General features: G+C 40.0%; 1 protein-coding gene across 2 annotated transcripts in view; it reads left to right on the top strand.

The window, feature by feature from the left end:
- Positions 1-7,826: 7,826 nt before the first annotated feature.
- Positions 7,827-15,453, top strand: part of LOC107747949 (serine palmitoyltransferase 2-like) — a 17,158-nt gene continuing 9,531 nt past the window's right edge. Inside the window, exons 1-5 of one of the 2 annotated variants that reach the window (XM_016562572.1) lie at positions 7,827-8,024; positions 10,582-10,773; positions 12,190-12,344; positions 13,091-13,239; positions 13,652-13,776. In XM_016562572.1, the coding sequence (XP_016418058.1) occupies positions 7,884-8,024; positions 10,582-10,773; positions 12,190-12,344; positions 13,091-13,239; positions 13,652-13,776 (762 nt within the window). In that variant the 5' untranslated portion in view covers positions 7,827-7,883. The remainder of the gene's footprint in view (positions 8,025-10,581; positions 10,774-12,189; positions 12,345-13,090; positions 13,240-13,651; positions 13,777-15,453) is intronic. The other variant, XM_016562573.1, reaches the window with a different exon arrangement.

Here is a 15,453-nt window from a genome sequence, read left to right as displayed (position 1 = left end):
ATATCATCGCTTTGCTGCAGAATTTCAAAACCATTTACATCAATTCCATGTGACAGTATTATCTTAGCGCTGCGTTTGACACTATTGACCACAGCATTCTTTTGCATAGACTAGAAAACTTTGTTGGCATTAATGGAAGTGCATTAGCATGGTTCAAATCGTACTTATCTGACCGCCATCAATTCGTAGCAGTGAATGAAGAGGTATGTTTATAACAGTAATCTTGGGGGGTAGACTCGTTTAAAATAATGTAATCATCTGGTTTTAGCCAGGTTTCTGTAAAACAGAGCATATCTAGGTTATAATTAGTGATCATATCATTTACAAAAAGCGCTTTCGTAGAAAGGGACCTGATATTCAATAAGCCAAGCTTTATAATTAGTTTCTCAGTATTATATACATTTTTTATTTGTTGAACATCAATTAAATTGTTAATCTTTAATGGTTTAGACATTTTTTGTATTTTCTAGTTCAGGGAACAGACACAGTCTCTACTGTATAGTGTGATAGCTAGGTGAAATAGTCTCTATGTGCTGAGAATTAACTGTGAGACTTCTGTGACGTGAGGCGGCTAGCAGACGGTCGGTTTAGTCAGTCTGTCTGCTTCCTGACCTGGGCCCCATTTAGTCAAGTACAAACTCTTAAAACTATGTGCCATACGTGCAGTCGTGGCCTAATGGTTAGAGAGTCGGATCTTTGTAATCTGAAGGTTGCGGGTTTGAGTCTCAGGTCCGGCAGGGATTGTCGTGGGGGGAGTGAATGTACAGCACTCTCTTCCACCTTCAATACCACGACTGAGGTGAGACCCTTGAGCAAGGCATCGAACCCCCAACTGCTCACCGGGCGCTGCAGCACTGGCTGCCCACTGCTCCGGGTGTGTGTTCACAGCTATGTGTGTGCACTTGGATGGGTTAAATGCAGAGCACAAATTCTGAGTATGGGTCACCATACTTGGCCACATGTCACTTCACTTTATTTCTAGATTTATCATTAACACTTGTTTCTCTGGATAATGTTATATGAAGCACCATTACTTCAAACGAGTTATACTTGAAACCCGCCTTCTGAGAAATACTGAAAACATTGTTATAAATTGAAGCAACACCTCCCCCTTTACCTTTTGGACGCGGCTCATGTTTATAACAGTAATCTTGGGGGGTAGACTCATTTAAAATAATGTAATCCTCAGGTTTTAGCCAGGTTTCTGTCAAACAGAGCACATCTAGTTTATGATCAGTGATCATATCATTTACAAAAAGTGCTTTCGTAGAAAGGGACCTGATATTCAATTAGCCAAGCTTTATCATTTGTTTATCCATATTGCATCTGTTTTTTATTTGTTGAACATAAATTAAATTGTTACGTTTTTTGTATTTTCTAGTTCGGGGAACAGACACAATCGCTATAGTGTGATATCTAGTTGAAAGAGTCTCTATGTGCTGAGAATTAACTGATTTCTGTGACGTGAGGCGGCTAGCAGACGGTTGGTTTAGCCAGTCTGTCTGTTTCCTGACCTGGGCCCCAGTTAGTCAAGTACAAACTCTAAGACTATGTGCCATATTTCTAGAGAGAAGAGCGGCACCACCCCAGGAGGGATGAAGACCATCTCTTTTCAACAGGTCAGGTCTGCCCCAAAAACTCGTCCAATTGTCTATGAAACCTATGTTATTCTGCGGGCACCACTTAGACATCCAGCCATTGAGTGACGACAGTCTGCTATGTATCTCGTCACCACGGTAAGCAGGGAGGGGACCAGAGCATTATACAGTGTCTGACATCATACCTGCAAGTTCACACACCTCTTTAATATTATTTTTAGTGATCTCCGACTGGCGAAGTCGAACATCATTAGTGCCGACATGAATAACAATCTTAGTGAATTTACGTTTAGCATTAGCCAGCACTTTTAAATTTGCCAAGATGTCAGGTGCTCTGGTTCCTGGTAAATACTATATATACATACAAACATGTACTGTATATAAACTGTATGTGAACAAAATAAAACTACTCTTTTCAGTTTTTAAAAATTTTTATTCGATTTTAATTCTGCTTCAAATTCAAATTTGGCATACAGTTTTGTTTGATAACTCAGGAAGTGAATTGCAATACATTCATTTATTTCTGAATGGCACACAACCCTGAAGGACACAAGACAAGTTTTCTTGTAAAACTGCTTGTCGTGTTTATAGCCTGGAGTTCTGCAGTGTTGGAAAGGAATGAGAGTGTATTGAGAGTGTAGGCTTAAAGTGTAAAGATTCGGAAATAGTTCAGTTATATAAGGAGAAAATCTCATCAGGACAATCATTTTAATCTGCAGAGACAATTATAAGTCATTTAGGTTGATTTCTTTGAAATGTGTAAATAACCCTGCCAAAAAATAAAAAATCATAATATAGGAAACTGGAAACGTTGAAGCCACTCAGAAGAACAGAGTATGTTTACGTTGCATACAATAATGAAAAGTTGAGGTTTATGATAATAGAGATAGCCTACTGTATATAGTATGAGAATCCTCAGGTCTGAGAAAAGTTACATAATGAGGTTGCACATAAAGGGCAACATCATTATGTAATGATCTTCACTCTACAGGTCACTGCTGTATGCAGCCACAAAGAGACCTGGGAATGTTCTGAGGTCTACTTGAGATAACTCTCCCCACCCAAAGGGGGGGGGGGTTGGGGTAAAGTAAGCATTAAGCGGATAAGACCTGTGCCTGTAGGGCAGGGACGTCCAAATTGTAGAATCTAATAAAGGTAGACGGCAACAACCAGCCGGCGGCCGCACAAATCTCCCCAATAGAGATCCCACTAGACCAGGCCCAAGAGGAGGCCATTCCTCTGGTGGAATGGGCCCTCACACCCAAAGGGCATTGCAAGCCAGCTGAGGCATAAGCCAGAGCTATAGCGTCTACTATCCAATGAGATAGCCTTTGCTTTGTGACAGGCAGCCCTTTAGAGCGGCCTCCAAAGCACACAAAAAAGCTGCTCTGACTGTCTGAATGACTCAGAACGCTTAATGTAAACTCGCAATGCCCGGACAGGGCATAGCAAGTTGGGACCTTGTTCGCCATCCGTTTCAGGGAGTGCTAAAAGGGAAATGACCTGGGCTATAAACAGAGTTGAGAGCACCTTTAGTACGTAGCTGCTGCACGGCTGGAGAACCACTTTACAGTCGTTGGGTCAAAACTCAAGACAGGAAGCACTGACAGACAGGGCTTGCAAGTCCCCTACTCGCTTGACTGACGCCAGGGCCAAAAGCCGGCTGTTTGAAGTGGCTCAAAGGGGGAGCTCTTGAGAGCTCTCAGGACTATAGACAAGTCCCATACTGGCACCGTCTTAGGGCGGGGAGGGTTCAACCGCGAGCGCCTCTAAGAAACTTAACGACCAAGTCGTTTCTGCCAATTGTCTGGCCAGCCTCGAGAGAGTGATTCACCGCGATGGCTACCACATAGACTTTGAATGCGAAAGGGGTGCGCCCCTTATCCAGCAGCTCTTGCAAAAAGGTTAGCATGTGGGACACGTCACATGATACCGGATCCTGGTTCCGTGCTAAACACCAGTCACTGAAGACTGACCACTTGAGGGCATAGAGGTGTCTTGTAGATGGAGTTCTAGCCTCTAAAATGGAATTAGTGACTCTCGCTGGGAGTTTTCTAGACTCCTGTCGAGTGGCCAGACATGAAGGTTCCACAGTTCCAGCTGGGGATGCCAAATCTTGCCCTGTGCCTGCGAGAGAAGGTCTCTCCTCAGTGTTCGGAGGCAAAGAGGTCGACCTCCGCCCTGCCGGAAACTGACCAGATCATCTGAACCATCTGGGGATGTAGCCTCCATTCCACTACCAATCGTCGAGGTAGTTCAATATGCAGATTCCCATCTGTCTTAGAAGGGAAAGAGCCACATCTATGCTCTTTGTGAAAGTGCGGGGGGCCAGGGACAGACCAAACGGTAGGACCGTATACTGATAGGCCACTCCCTCGAAGGCGAATCTCAAGAACAATCTGTGATGGTGCGCTATTTGGATGTGAAAGTAAGCGTCCTTCAGATCCACAGACAGAAACCAGTCCTCGGGGCGAATTTGCGTGAGGATCTGCTTCAAAGTCAACATTCTGAACGGCCGTCGCATGAGGGCCCGATTCAGACATCTGAGATCAAGAATCGGTCTGAGCCCGCCATCTTTTTTGGGAATGAGGAAGTATCGGCTGTAGAAGCCTGACACGCTGTTCGCTAAGGGGACCATTTCCACGGCACCCTTTGCAAGCAGTGTTTGCTCTTCGGCTCGAAGAACATAAGATTCGTTGTCCTGCATCGAAGTCTGCACAACACCTCTGAATACAGGCGGCCTGCGAGCGAACTGAAATGAGTAAGCCTCGTTCTATAGTCTTTAGAACTCAATCTGACACGCTTTCCAATGGCTTTCCAAGCCAGCAGCCGAGCAGCCAGAGGCTCTATTTTTATTGATGACGGTTTGCCGCCCAAAGGGGGAGAACTGACATGTGTGAGTGTAGGAAGAGGAAATTTGCTCTTTAAGGTATTTGGGTCCGCTATCACAGCGGTAGTGTTTCGTGGCACACGCTGAACTGGCAGGATGTGCCGCGCTAAAAAACCTCCACCGCTCAGAGGTGCTCGAAGGGGTGGGGAATGATTGCGAGCCTTCTTCGAGGGGGTTCCGGCATTTGCGAGAACTTGCCCTCTCCTCTTCCTCTCTGCACGCAGATCAGGAACACGCCCACTCGTCAGCGTCAGATGCCATCAAGGACATGGAGTCGTCGACAACCACATCTTCCTCAGAAGCGCCGTAGTAGACCAATCTGCTCACATCCGACGAGGGGCGCTGATCCATTACGTGCAAAGCACACCGGCGGCATGAGGCGCTGCGGGGAGAGTGAAGCGCGCGGGTGCTGGGGCGGCGCCACATCGCTCGAGTCCGAGAAGATGGTTCCGCTGTTCCGCTGCTTCTTCCTCTTTGGAGAGAAAGGAGTCGGGAGAACAGAGCGGGGAGGACCACCTTCGTGGAAGAAGGCGATCCGCGAGTGAAGACGGGCGAGATTCATGTTCTCGCAGTGAGAACATAAAGCCTCGGTGAGTGCAGACTCTGCGTGGAAGACCCCCAGACAGGTGACACACTCGTTGTGACCGTCAGCTTTGTGCAGTGGGTCCTTGCACAAGCTACACTCGCGAAGCGACATTTGAAACAACGCGCTTTGAGAATTTGCTCAGAAAATTTGCTCTTTTTATCCAGCTGGATGGCCGCAGGAGAAACTCCTTCCAATGCAGTGGCTTGGTTCGATGGTGGAAGAGCAGGCTGAGCTTCTTGCTTCGGCTTCTTACTTCGTCGCAGAGTCAGCGAAGAAATGGTCTCATCGCTGAAGGAGAAGATTCTGATTAAATTACTTGTATAGCAGTCGGCTCCGCCCCCTCTGGCGGGCTCGAGCCCCATTGGTTTGTGCAACTACACAAACGTTAACAAATCAGGCTTCAGTAACAGAGTAAACAGGAGTTTCCCCAACCAGTCGTCATTGACGCAACGGGAGCTACATTTTGATAGGGAACTAGCCAAACACAGAATTACAGCATGGAGTGTATGTATGTATGTATGTATGTATGTATGTTGTGCTGGCTAATATGGCAGTCATCTTAGACTATACTGGATGCAGGATTATGAAATAGTTTCCCTTGCAGAAGCCATTGTAGAAACATTGTAGAAATTTTCAATCTACAAACAGACATTTATGAGCACTGTTTGCTCATATTACTCATTTAAGCTAAGCTTTCAAAAAATCACAGTGTACACTACAGTCTCCATGCTCACAGCATCTCAGATACCAGTACTTTAATGATTTATATAAGATGACTGTCTGATTACTGTCTGAACATCAAGTGTATATTAGCATTGTTTGTCATTTGCTTGTGCAACTAATAGAACATTTGAACCCAGAAACTGCGATGCGTTACATCAGACTTAACAAGCGAACAGTAATATTCAGCTGGTCATGTGATCTTAATATGGCAGCCCCCATATGAGGCAACCCACTCCAGAATAAAACAGGTCTTATTAAATGAATATAAATGATGATAATATGGGTGCAAGGGCGTAGTTTTGGTTTGAACATTGGGGGGGGGGTTGAAGCGTGAACTGTTTTAGTGGGGTCCCGGGTCATGTTCCCTCATAAGCTTTATTTATTGGTTTGTTTGCTTTGTTTTTATTTTTGTAAAATCATCCACACAAGCAAAGTTGGTTGATAACATAACTGCAATAAAGTAATAGCCTAGTTAAAAATACTTGTTTACATAGGATATATAATGTATTTTATATTATTTAGGCACTTATAGGCTTGGCAGAATTTTCTCATGTTCTCAATTCAGCATGCCATGGGAAAGTCTAATTTACCATTTTATTATATCAATATTGTTTATTTCTAACTCCAACAGTTCATCAGGCTCTTAATGATTTAATCTATGCCATCTCTTGGAATATCTGAATGCCAGGCTTTTCCATCACTGTTTTACACATGGCTCTAGATTCTGATTTGTACTTGCTCTTATTAAAAAGTGTACCATTGTTCTTAATCTTAATTGTAGGATGTAGGCCAGGCCAATAATGACTTTTTTTTTATTAATCTGTAGCATTTGTTATGAAAAATAACAGCCTGCACATTTAGAAACAATAGCTACAACATGCCACAGTTGTAATATAAATCTATAGGAAAAATCTATTCACAGATTATCTGTTTTAAATTCAGATTAGGCTATCTATTATAAATTTCACAACAAGTTAGACAAAATGTACCACAATAAATAAGCCTACAATAAAACGTGATAGATTGTAGGTGGTCATGAGTAGCTTAAAAAGACTTTAATATATGTTAGTGCTGGTGCAAGATTATGTTTTCTCTTTTAATCAGTCTTTTAATTTATTTGCCTTTTTAAGATAATGTTCAACTTTCTCTATAATTAATTAATAGCCTTGGTCCTTGGTTTCCATTAACCATGGTATAAAAATTGGGGGGGTTGTACTTGCTAGTTTTGGTTATTGGGGTTGGTTATCTACCCCACATACCCCCCACCCCCCACCCCTTCTGAGTCTGACTGATTTTTGTTTTTTTTTAGCCTTTAACCAATAGGAGTGATTAATTTAATAATAATTTTATATAATAATAATAATTTTATTTTTTATTAATGTTTATTGCTAGAATCTAGTGAATTCACACAAATCAAGGTTTTGAACTTTAACCAGACATGTCCCAAATTGTGTTAAGGTTAAAATAAAAGCACATATGCAATGTTTAGTTTTACCTCCTGAGAATAATTTCCCCAATGTTAAGACCTTTCTTTCAATGAAGGAACTGAAAAGTAGCCTTTTTAGACATTTTTAACTTTCAAATTGTGTACCTTAAGTTATTTGTAAAAAATTTGTCAAAGCTGTGTGTAGCGTGAAACTCTGAAAATCTTATTTTCTTAGGCTACATTTGTATTTAGCACATGCTTTAATTTTGTCATTGTCAAGGAAAAAAGTATTCACAAAAACAGATCTCACAAATGTTTACATTAAGGTAGATATTTAATGTATTGGTCAGAGTTTCCATTACTCTCTAGGTTTATCTAGCATCCAATTATAAAAAGCCTAATGTGTGACGTACCGACAGAAGGTTGGGTGGTTTACGCCCTAAAGGGTTAATGACGTCTGTTGGCGATGAATATTTATTTTTAAGCCACGCCCGCACGGCGCTGCTCATTGGCTCATTGGCTGTGAGTTCGTGTGGAAGGCGGGGCCTTTCCTATAATCTAGGAGTGGGCGTGGTTTTGTCATTCGACGGTTGTTGAGGATACGGGAAATCCAGATTACACAAGTGAAGCCGGAGATACAGCATACATCGCCGGCCTGCCATGACGCAAAACTCCACTAGTAAGCTTCTAAACGGAGATGCCTTACACCGGACGAAACAAGACAAGAAAGCGGGCGGGAATGGGTTCGTGAAGAACCGCTGCTTGTTCCAGCAGAAGCGATACCGCCGCCCGGCGGAGAAGGTGAGGCCGCCTCCTGCGCTACACACAACACCGGAAACACGCTCAGTGTACACAGCGGAGCCGCTTATGCTGTTATTTTGAGTTAAATTAGAATAGAAATATCTCTGTTTCATTCTGGGTTTATATGGCGTTTCCGAGTTTAGGATTTAGGAAAGGAGCGTTTATCTGGTTTGTATTCGTGTGTAGGGAGGGGGTGGTTGGGTGTGTATCATGGTTTCAATTTTCTGTGAAGTTTTCATGTGTTCAAACATGTAACCGTTATATATAACATCTTCCACGTATATTTTAAATGTACGAAAATGCTCTTTGATGTCATTCAGTTACTTTTAAAAGTTAATTTAAATAATTACATTATTTATTAAAAATGCCCCTTGACTTTTTTTTTTTTTTTTTTACAGTTAAACCTCTTTGTTTATTTATTTATTTATCTCAGCAGCAATCAAATTATCATGGTAAAAATAAGAATGATATGATGATATTGCAATTTTAGTTATTATGATTCACAGAATGATGCTAATTGAAGATGCAACATTTAACACCACTGCTGGAGAAAACATTTGTCTAATTGGACTTTTGACTCAACCCTTATAGTTATTAAATGAAATATAGCCCTTGTGGCAGCAAGCCAATGGCCTCCTCATTAAAGTGCCTGATATTCATTCAAAAATTAAGAACAGAATATTGTTAATTTTTAAGCAAATTGGTTAAGTGTCAACCTTCTGCTAGAAGAAACCGTCCCTGACCTGCAAACTGAAGTTAGTGTTTGTTGTCTATGGGTGTTGTGCACATATGGTGAACTGCTGTTTCATGTCATAGCTGCTACTGTATTGTGAATTTTACTACAGTTGGAGCTCTATGTTGGCCAGTCAGAATCCAGAACTATAAAACAAGTAATTAGTTAATGTGCATTCAAGTAGTTGGACGTGTACTGAAACTTCAGACCTTCCATTATTTTCACATTCAAATGTAAATAACTGCTGATCTGTTAAACATTATTTAATATTTGTTCATGACTTAATAATGAAAGTTGAGGTTATTATATAATGCCCACTTTCAGTGCTCAACAATGAAGAGCATCAGCAGCCCATTGCATTGAGATGAATGGTTATGGGATCAAATTAGTGTTTGGTTGTCTCCGTTTGTATTGACACAAGCATGGAAAATAACAGTGTAGTGTTCTGTCATGTAACTGGAGAGCAATGCTTTGTTCTTTGCAACCTGAGGATGTTTGCCCAGAGCACTTCTGCGCTCCATGGGAGAAACAACTTTTCAAAGAATATGAGTGTTGTCAAGCTAGTTTTTCTTGTACTAGGTCCTTATCATCAAAATGGACCTATGGGTCAGGTGTGCAGTATTGTTTTTTTGTGTTTTTTTAAGCTTACAGTAAACGTAACAGGCGAGGCATGCAAAGTAGGTCTTGCCAGTATGTTGATTATTGATATAATTTATGTTAAAAGTTGTGACTTGTGTCTAATTGCTCAAAAATGGGATTTTTCATTTATTCAAATGTTTTAGTGTATATGTAAATATAATTACCATATACCACATAATTACCTTCTTTATTTATTTAGGCTGTACGCATTTTTTTAAAATGTGGCCAATGTTAGAAGTGGCCCAAATCAGAATTGAAATGATCAGATTCCTTGTACTCATTTCTCAAGCCATTTCAGGAAAAAGTATATAAATATAGGGATGTATAATGAATATCATGAAAATATCTCATCCAGCCCTACTGTAAGTAGTTTCAGTAGTTTGAGTTAACATTTCCAAACCTTATTAAAAGAATATTTGTCTGCCTTGTTTCAGGAAGCAACTTTTACTGACTGACTTTAGAAACTGAACAAATACAAGACTTTCCTGTATTTAGCAATGCAAGTTTTCCCGCAAAGGCTTTCTCACTCAGCACTGACACAAACTGTTAACCCTGACTAAACTGAGCTTTTCGTAAGAAGGCTGATTCAGGGATCTGGAACAGTGGGATCAGGCCATTCCTTACAGGAAGGGCAGCTTTTAGAGTGGATGCAGTTAAGAGAAACACGAGTTTGATCATGTGCTGCAGCTGTTAAGCAGTGTGAGTGTAAGGACAAACTCTGGTTCATTTTCTTGGCCGGAGTGATGAATGGAGTTTTGCTCTTCTGATCATCTCTGGTATCTGTAACCTCATGTTTGAAGCTGTTAGCAGTTTCAGTCCCAACTATAGTTGTACAGTTTCCATAGAGAATGTGAGTATGGGTGACTACCAGTGTAATTGTTATGAAATTAATAAAATGTTCAGGGTGTTGTTAGATAGTTGCTTTCTAGCCCAACTTAAAAGAGCCCATCCCTAAATGTCAGCATTATTCTGGTATCTATGTGTATTCTTTCTGTGCTCCATCATGAAATGATTGGTCTTTAATCTAGTGTGGACAAACTAAATCTACTATAATCTGTTTTTTATCAGACTAGCTGTACATTAATGTTGTTTTATGCTGTTGATGTTTACTTTGGTGCATTTTGTAGTGTTTCGATATTCATTTTTCAATGTAGATTCACTTCATATTCATCTTTTCCCCCACAGAACCATCATGCTTCATGCACTTTGCTTTATAAAAAGCCATTTGTAGAGTCGTTTGAGGAGACGCCGCTGCTGGTTGCCGTCCTCACCTACATGGGCTACGGCATCCTTACCATTTTTGGCTATCTGCGAGATTTCCTGAGGGACTGGAAGTTTGAGAAGTGTCATCTGGCCAGAGAGAGAGAAGAACAGAAGGTACGGTATATAATATATTTGTGGTGCTTACCTGGCTTTTTTTTTTATTTCATGCTTCCCTGAGTAATGTTTCACATAACAGATGTTTACATGTAATCCTCAAGACAAAATAATAACTGAATTTACACTAAAGACCTTGTTTAAATACAAATTTTAAAACTTTGCATTGTCACCTGAATGGTCAAAGCCTATTTAGTGCTGTTTTGTAATACTTGTGCATAAGTCCCTTATGTGTCCTGAGCAGTTAAACTGAATGCTGATCTTCAGTTTTAAAGCATCTTTACAGTAATAAACAGGAAAATAACAGAATCAATTATGCAAACTTAATCAGATATGAGACAAATTCAAATTCTGCTGCAAACCATCTCTAAAAAGACAAATGTTATTATTCAGTTCCGGTCATGTTGCAAAATTCATCAATTATGAGTCAACAGTCACAAAATTCAAAGTCAATTTAAGCCAAGTTAAAGCAGTTCTTCAGAAGATGATAGCACTATCTATCATCCAGCTTAAAGGGGTCATGATGTTGCTAAAAAGAACATTATTTTGTGTATTTGGTGTAATGAAATGTGTTTATGCGGTTTAAGGTTAAAAAAATACTCTCCCAGGATCAGTAAACAGTCCTCCATAAAATGTGCTGCACACATCTGAATATTTGGGTTGAACTGTTCTGGAACAGTGTTGTAAATACAACTTAACCACTGATTTCTAGTCGTGTCCTCTTTTGGAAGGCCAAACAAAGTAGTTTCGCTTTCACAACACGCGGTGGGCTAGAGTGAGCAGAAGCCGGCGGGCTTGAGAACAGCGCGGCCGGCGGATTCGATGAAGGAGCGGCCGGCGGGCTTGCGGCAACCACATGTGACGACCCCGGGGTGGACTCCGCTTCATCCACGGTGAAAGCCGATCCGGCGATCCACAGCACGAAGTCGATCAGCCAAATATTTTTAAGTTACGCCTTCTTTCTTTGCGTGAACGTTTGGGCGGCGTTATGCAAATCTTCCCCACATCGTGGCGTGTTAGAACGAGCCGTTTTAGGTAGGCGTGGTTGACTCTTAACTTTTATAAAGAATATCTCTTTGGATTTGAGACTTTAGTCTTTGCAACTTTACAGATCTTCTTTATGCACCAAGAGCTTGTAACACTCCAAAGAGAAAGGTTCAAGTCAGTTCGAGTTTTGTTCTCAAATCTGATGGTGTCAGTGCAGTCAGAGTGTCTTTTAAACCCCAACTAAGCAAGCCAAAGTCGATCAGTGGCAAGAAATGGAGAAAGAAAACCTTGGGAGAAACCAGGCTCAGTCAGTGGGCCAGTTCTTCTATGGAAAACACATTTGTGATTCCAGGATGCATCACTAGTCATGTTATTCAAAAATAATTTAAATGTAGTGTTATGTTTTCGCTTTCGATGCTCTGTTCCCAGGATTTTGTTCCACTGTACCAGGACTTTGAGAACTTCTACACCAGGAATCTGTACATGAGGATCAGAGACAACTGGAACAGGCCCATATGCAGCGTCCCTGGAGCCAAGATGGACCTCGTGGAGCGGGTCACACCTGACTACAACTGGACCTTTGAGTGAGCGTCACATTGTGCAGACACACCAGGATGTTGGATCCAGCCTACCAGATCCCACCAGAAGATGTCTGTTTTGACTTTTTAGAGATTTGTTTATTGAAAAATCTAAGTTGCATCTTTCTCAGTGCTCAGAACAGCACCAATTTAAAAAGTGTTATCATACCAAAGCATAAGCAATGGAAAATTGCTGCCTCACAACAACAAAAAAAAACTTAAGATGGAGACATTTGCTTATTACTTAGGCAACACAACAACCAACATAAGATTAAACAGTTTTTTTAAATTATAATGATAATATTTTATTTTTTAAATTACAATATAGCTGCTGAAAACAGAAACCGAAAGTGATTTTAGATGGTAAAATCTCACAATTTTTTTGTTTTTATTCTATATTTGATTAAATAAATGCAGCCTTTGTGCAAATAAGGGACTTCTTACAAAAACCTTTAAAAAAAATTAGTACTTTTGACCAGTAGTGTATATGTGGAAAGTAATATGACCGAGATAACGACAAAAAGGCAGGAATCAAGAACTGCACAGATGTATGTTACCACACACACAGATACACATTTCTGTTAAGAATCTTTAGATCCTTCATAAGTCTAAAGGCTTTACAGAAATTAATATGTTGTGAGTTTTAGAGGCCGTACATTTCCTTTTAAAAGTAGTGTGTGTCATTTTTATTAGTATTATTATTTTATATATGTTTAATTTATTACATGTTTTTTCTTTATATTTTCCTGCAGACACACAGGGAATGTTCTGAAAGATGTTATTAATATGGGCTCATATAACTACCTTGGCTTTGCTGAGAATACCGGCACATGCGCTGACGCTGCCTCTGAGTGCACTGTGAAATACGGCGTGGGGGTGAGCAGCACCAGGCAAGAGATAGGTAATAAATACTCGCTCTCTCAGGCTTTACAGCCACGTCTCTGGGATAAAAGGGGCAAAATAATGATATGACACTTTTTGGGTAGGTTTTAGTAGATTTTTAAGGGGTCATATACTTGGTCCTCTTATAATATTAATCAAACTTTTGACCTTGTCATTATGATTTTTCCACCCTCTCACTGACATTTAGAATACTTATTCATATATTCAGTTCTTGGTGAGTCATTCATCCTACTGGGTGAGGATTCGCTTTTATGGTGGAAAAAAATGTGCGGCACTATGAAAAACTCTTAGTTCTTATCTAACCTTTATCATTGTGTCTTGACTTGATGTTTACACAAAAAAGAAGGAAACAGTTCTATTATTATACAAATCTATTGTTGCATCATTAAGATATTTGTTCTCTCTTGCAGGAAATCTTGACAAACATGAGGAGCTAGAGAAGCTGGTGGCCGGGTTTTTAGGGGTTGAGTCATCCATGGCCTTTGGAATGGGCTTTGCTACAAATTCCATGAATATTCCTGCGCTCACAGGAAAAGTAAGGGTTTTACTATAAACACAAACATTAAGTCAAATGGAATGCTAAGAATTTTTATGTCAAAGCCAGGTAGGGTGGGGAAGAACATTGGGGATCGGGAGTTATGTTTTTTTTTATTTTTTTTTTTATTGAAATACTCCCAATGATCATATCTGTTCCCTCTCAGATTTCTTTGGCTCACACAGGAAATTAATTATAACTGAGTCATGTAACATGTTATTGGAAGCCTTTATGCTTTAAAATGTGTACCCGCATTCCTGCTTTCATTCACAATAGTGGTCGACCGATATTTGTTTTTTTACAGCCGATGCCGATATCTTGGCAAGCAGGTTGGCCGATATAATTTTATTTATTTTAATTGATATTTAAGAAATTTGAAATCATTTGAAAATGGATTAAAAAATGATTGTTAAATAAACATACTTATACTTTAGATGACAAAGTATATCACAAATAAATAAATATTTAATAAAAATATAATTAAAAAGGAAGTAAACACTGTAACCAACAGGGCACTCAGTATTCTGGGAAGTTTGTGTGCATTGGGAATCATATTTTTTCAAATAAAGCCAAGGTAACACTCATTTCACATTTAATCATGCAGATTTATGCTACAGGCTCTGTGTAGAATTGTACAGTAAGAAAGTTATTTCCCTTAACCAGGAAATTAACGTTCCTAGAATTGACAGACAGTTGACCTGAGAGGTCAAGTAAATACTTACAGCGGATCTAAATAGTTATAATTAATTATAACTAGTTATGATTAATTATTCATATTTCCCCTTTGAGCTGATTCGCTACAATTCCTTTGTGTAACCGTTCTATTTGATTATTAGACAGACGTCTATCCGTATTAGACAGAACAACAGCGAACAAGAGGGAGAATGTGAGCACTGTGTGCTCCGGCACTGCCGTTCTCAGCGCCGTCAAAATAAAAGTCCCGCCTCGAACGCATCGGCTAAACAGAAAAACTTTGCGGCCTTGGCGATATATCGGTCGACCATTAATTCACAACATGTTTGATTACTTTTGGGGAATTCCAATTTGCTCCTAAAATTAAATTATCATTTTCCTACCTGCAAATACTGGTTAAATCAGGGCAAGAGATGCTTTAATGGTCTTCAAAGGTCCACACTGATATTGAATCTGTGATAGAAATAAAGTAGGATTTTGAAAAATGTAAAGCATAGAAACTTTGTATGTAAAATAAAAAAAATAATATTCTGCTTTGTACCTGGATTAGTCAAATAAGCGGTTTCTAAGTGTAAATGTAAGGGAATATAAAAAAAAATTTGAAAGGGCTTCCTTTGAAAACATAGTTTAAAATTCCTTTTAAATTCCTTGATGGAAACCCTTTTTCCTTTGAAATTCCTTGTTAGAAACCCAAATACATTAACACATGGTCATGAGAAAGTACAAATACCATTAGTCCTAAACACCATAAGAAGTAATGATATTATAATGCAAGATGGCGCCGACGCTGATGGCTGCCTCCGTGGCGTGCTCCGCAGTTGTTTTTATGTTTTTGTTAGTTTATCCTGTCTTTAGTTATATCCCTGCAATCAGTTTCACCAGAGACGAATTGCTGGACATTCGGCAGTACACACCACCCGATATTTCACCGGTTTTCGACTATTCTGATGTTGTGCTGGACATTGTAGTCGGGGGAGCTGCAGC

The sequence above is a fragment of the Sinocyclocheilus rhinocerous genome, unplaced genomic scaffold, assembly GCF_001515625.1.
Source record: "Sinocyclocheilus rhinocerous isolate Xijiao unplaced genomic scaffold, SAMN03320098_v1.1 scaffold769, whole genome shotgun sequence".
In the NCBI taxonomy this organism is placed as follows: Eukaryota; Metazoa; Chordata; class Actinopteri; order Cypriniformes; family Cyprinidae; genus Sinocyclocheilus; species Sinocyclocheilus rhinocerous.
This window is presented reverse-complemented; position numbering and strand designations above follow the sequence as displayed.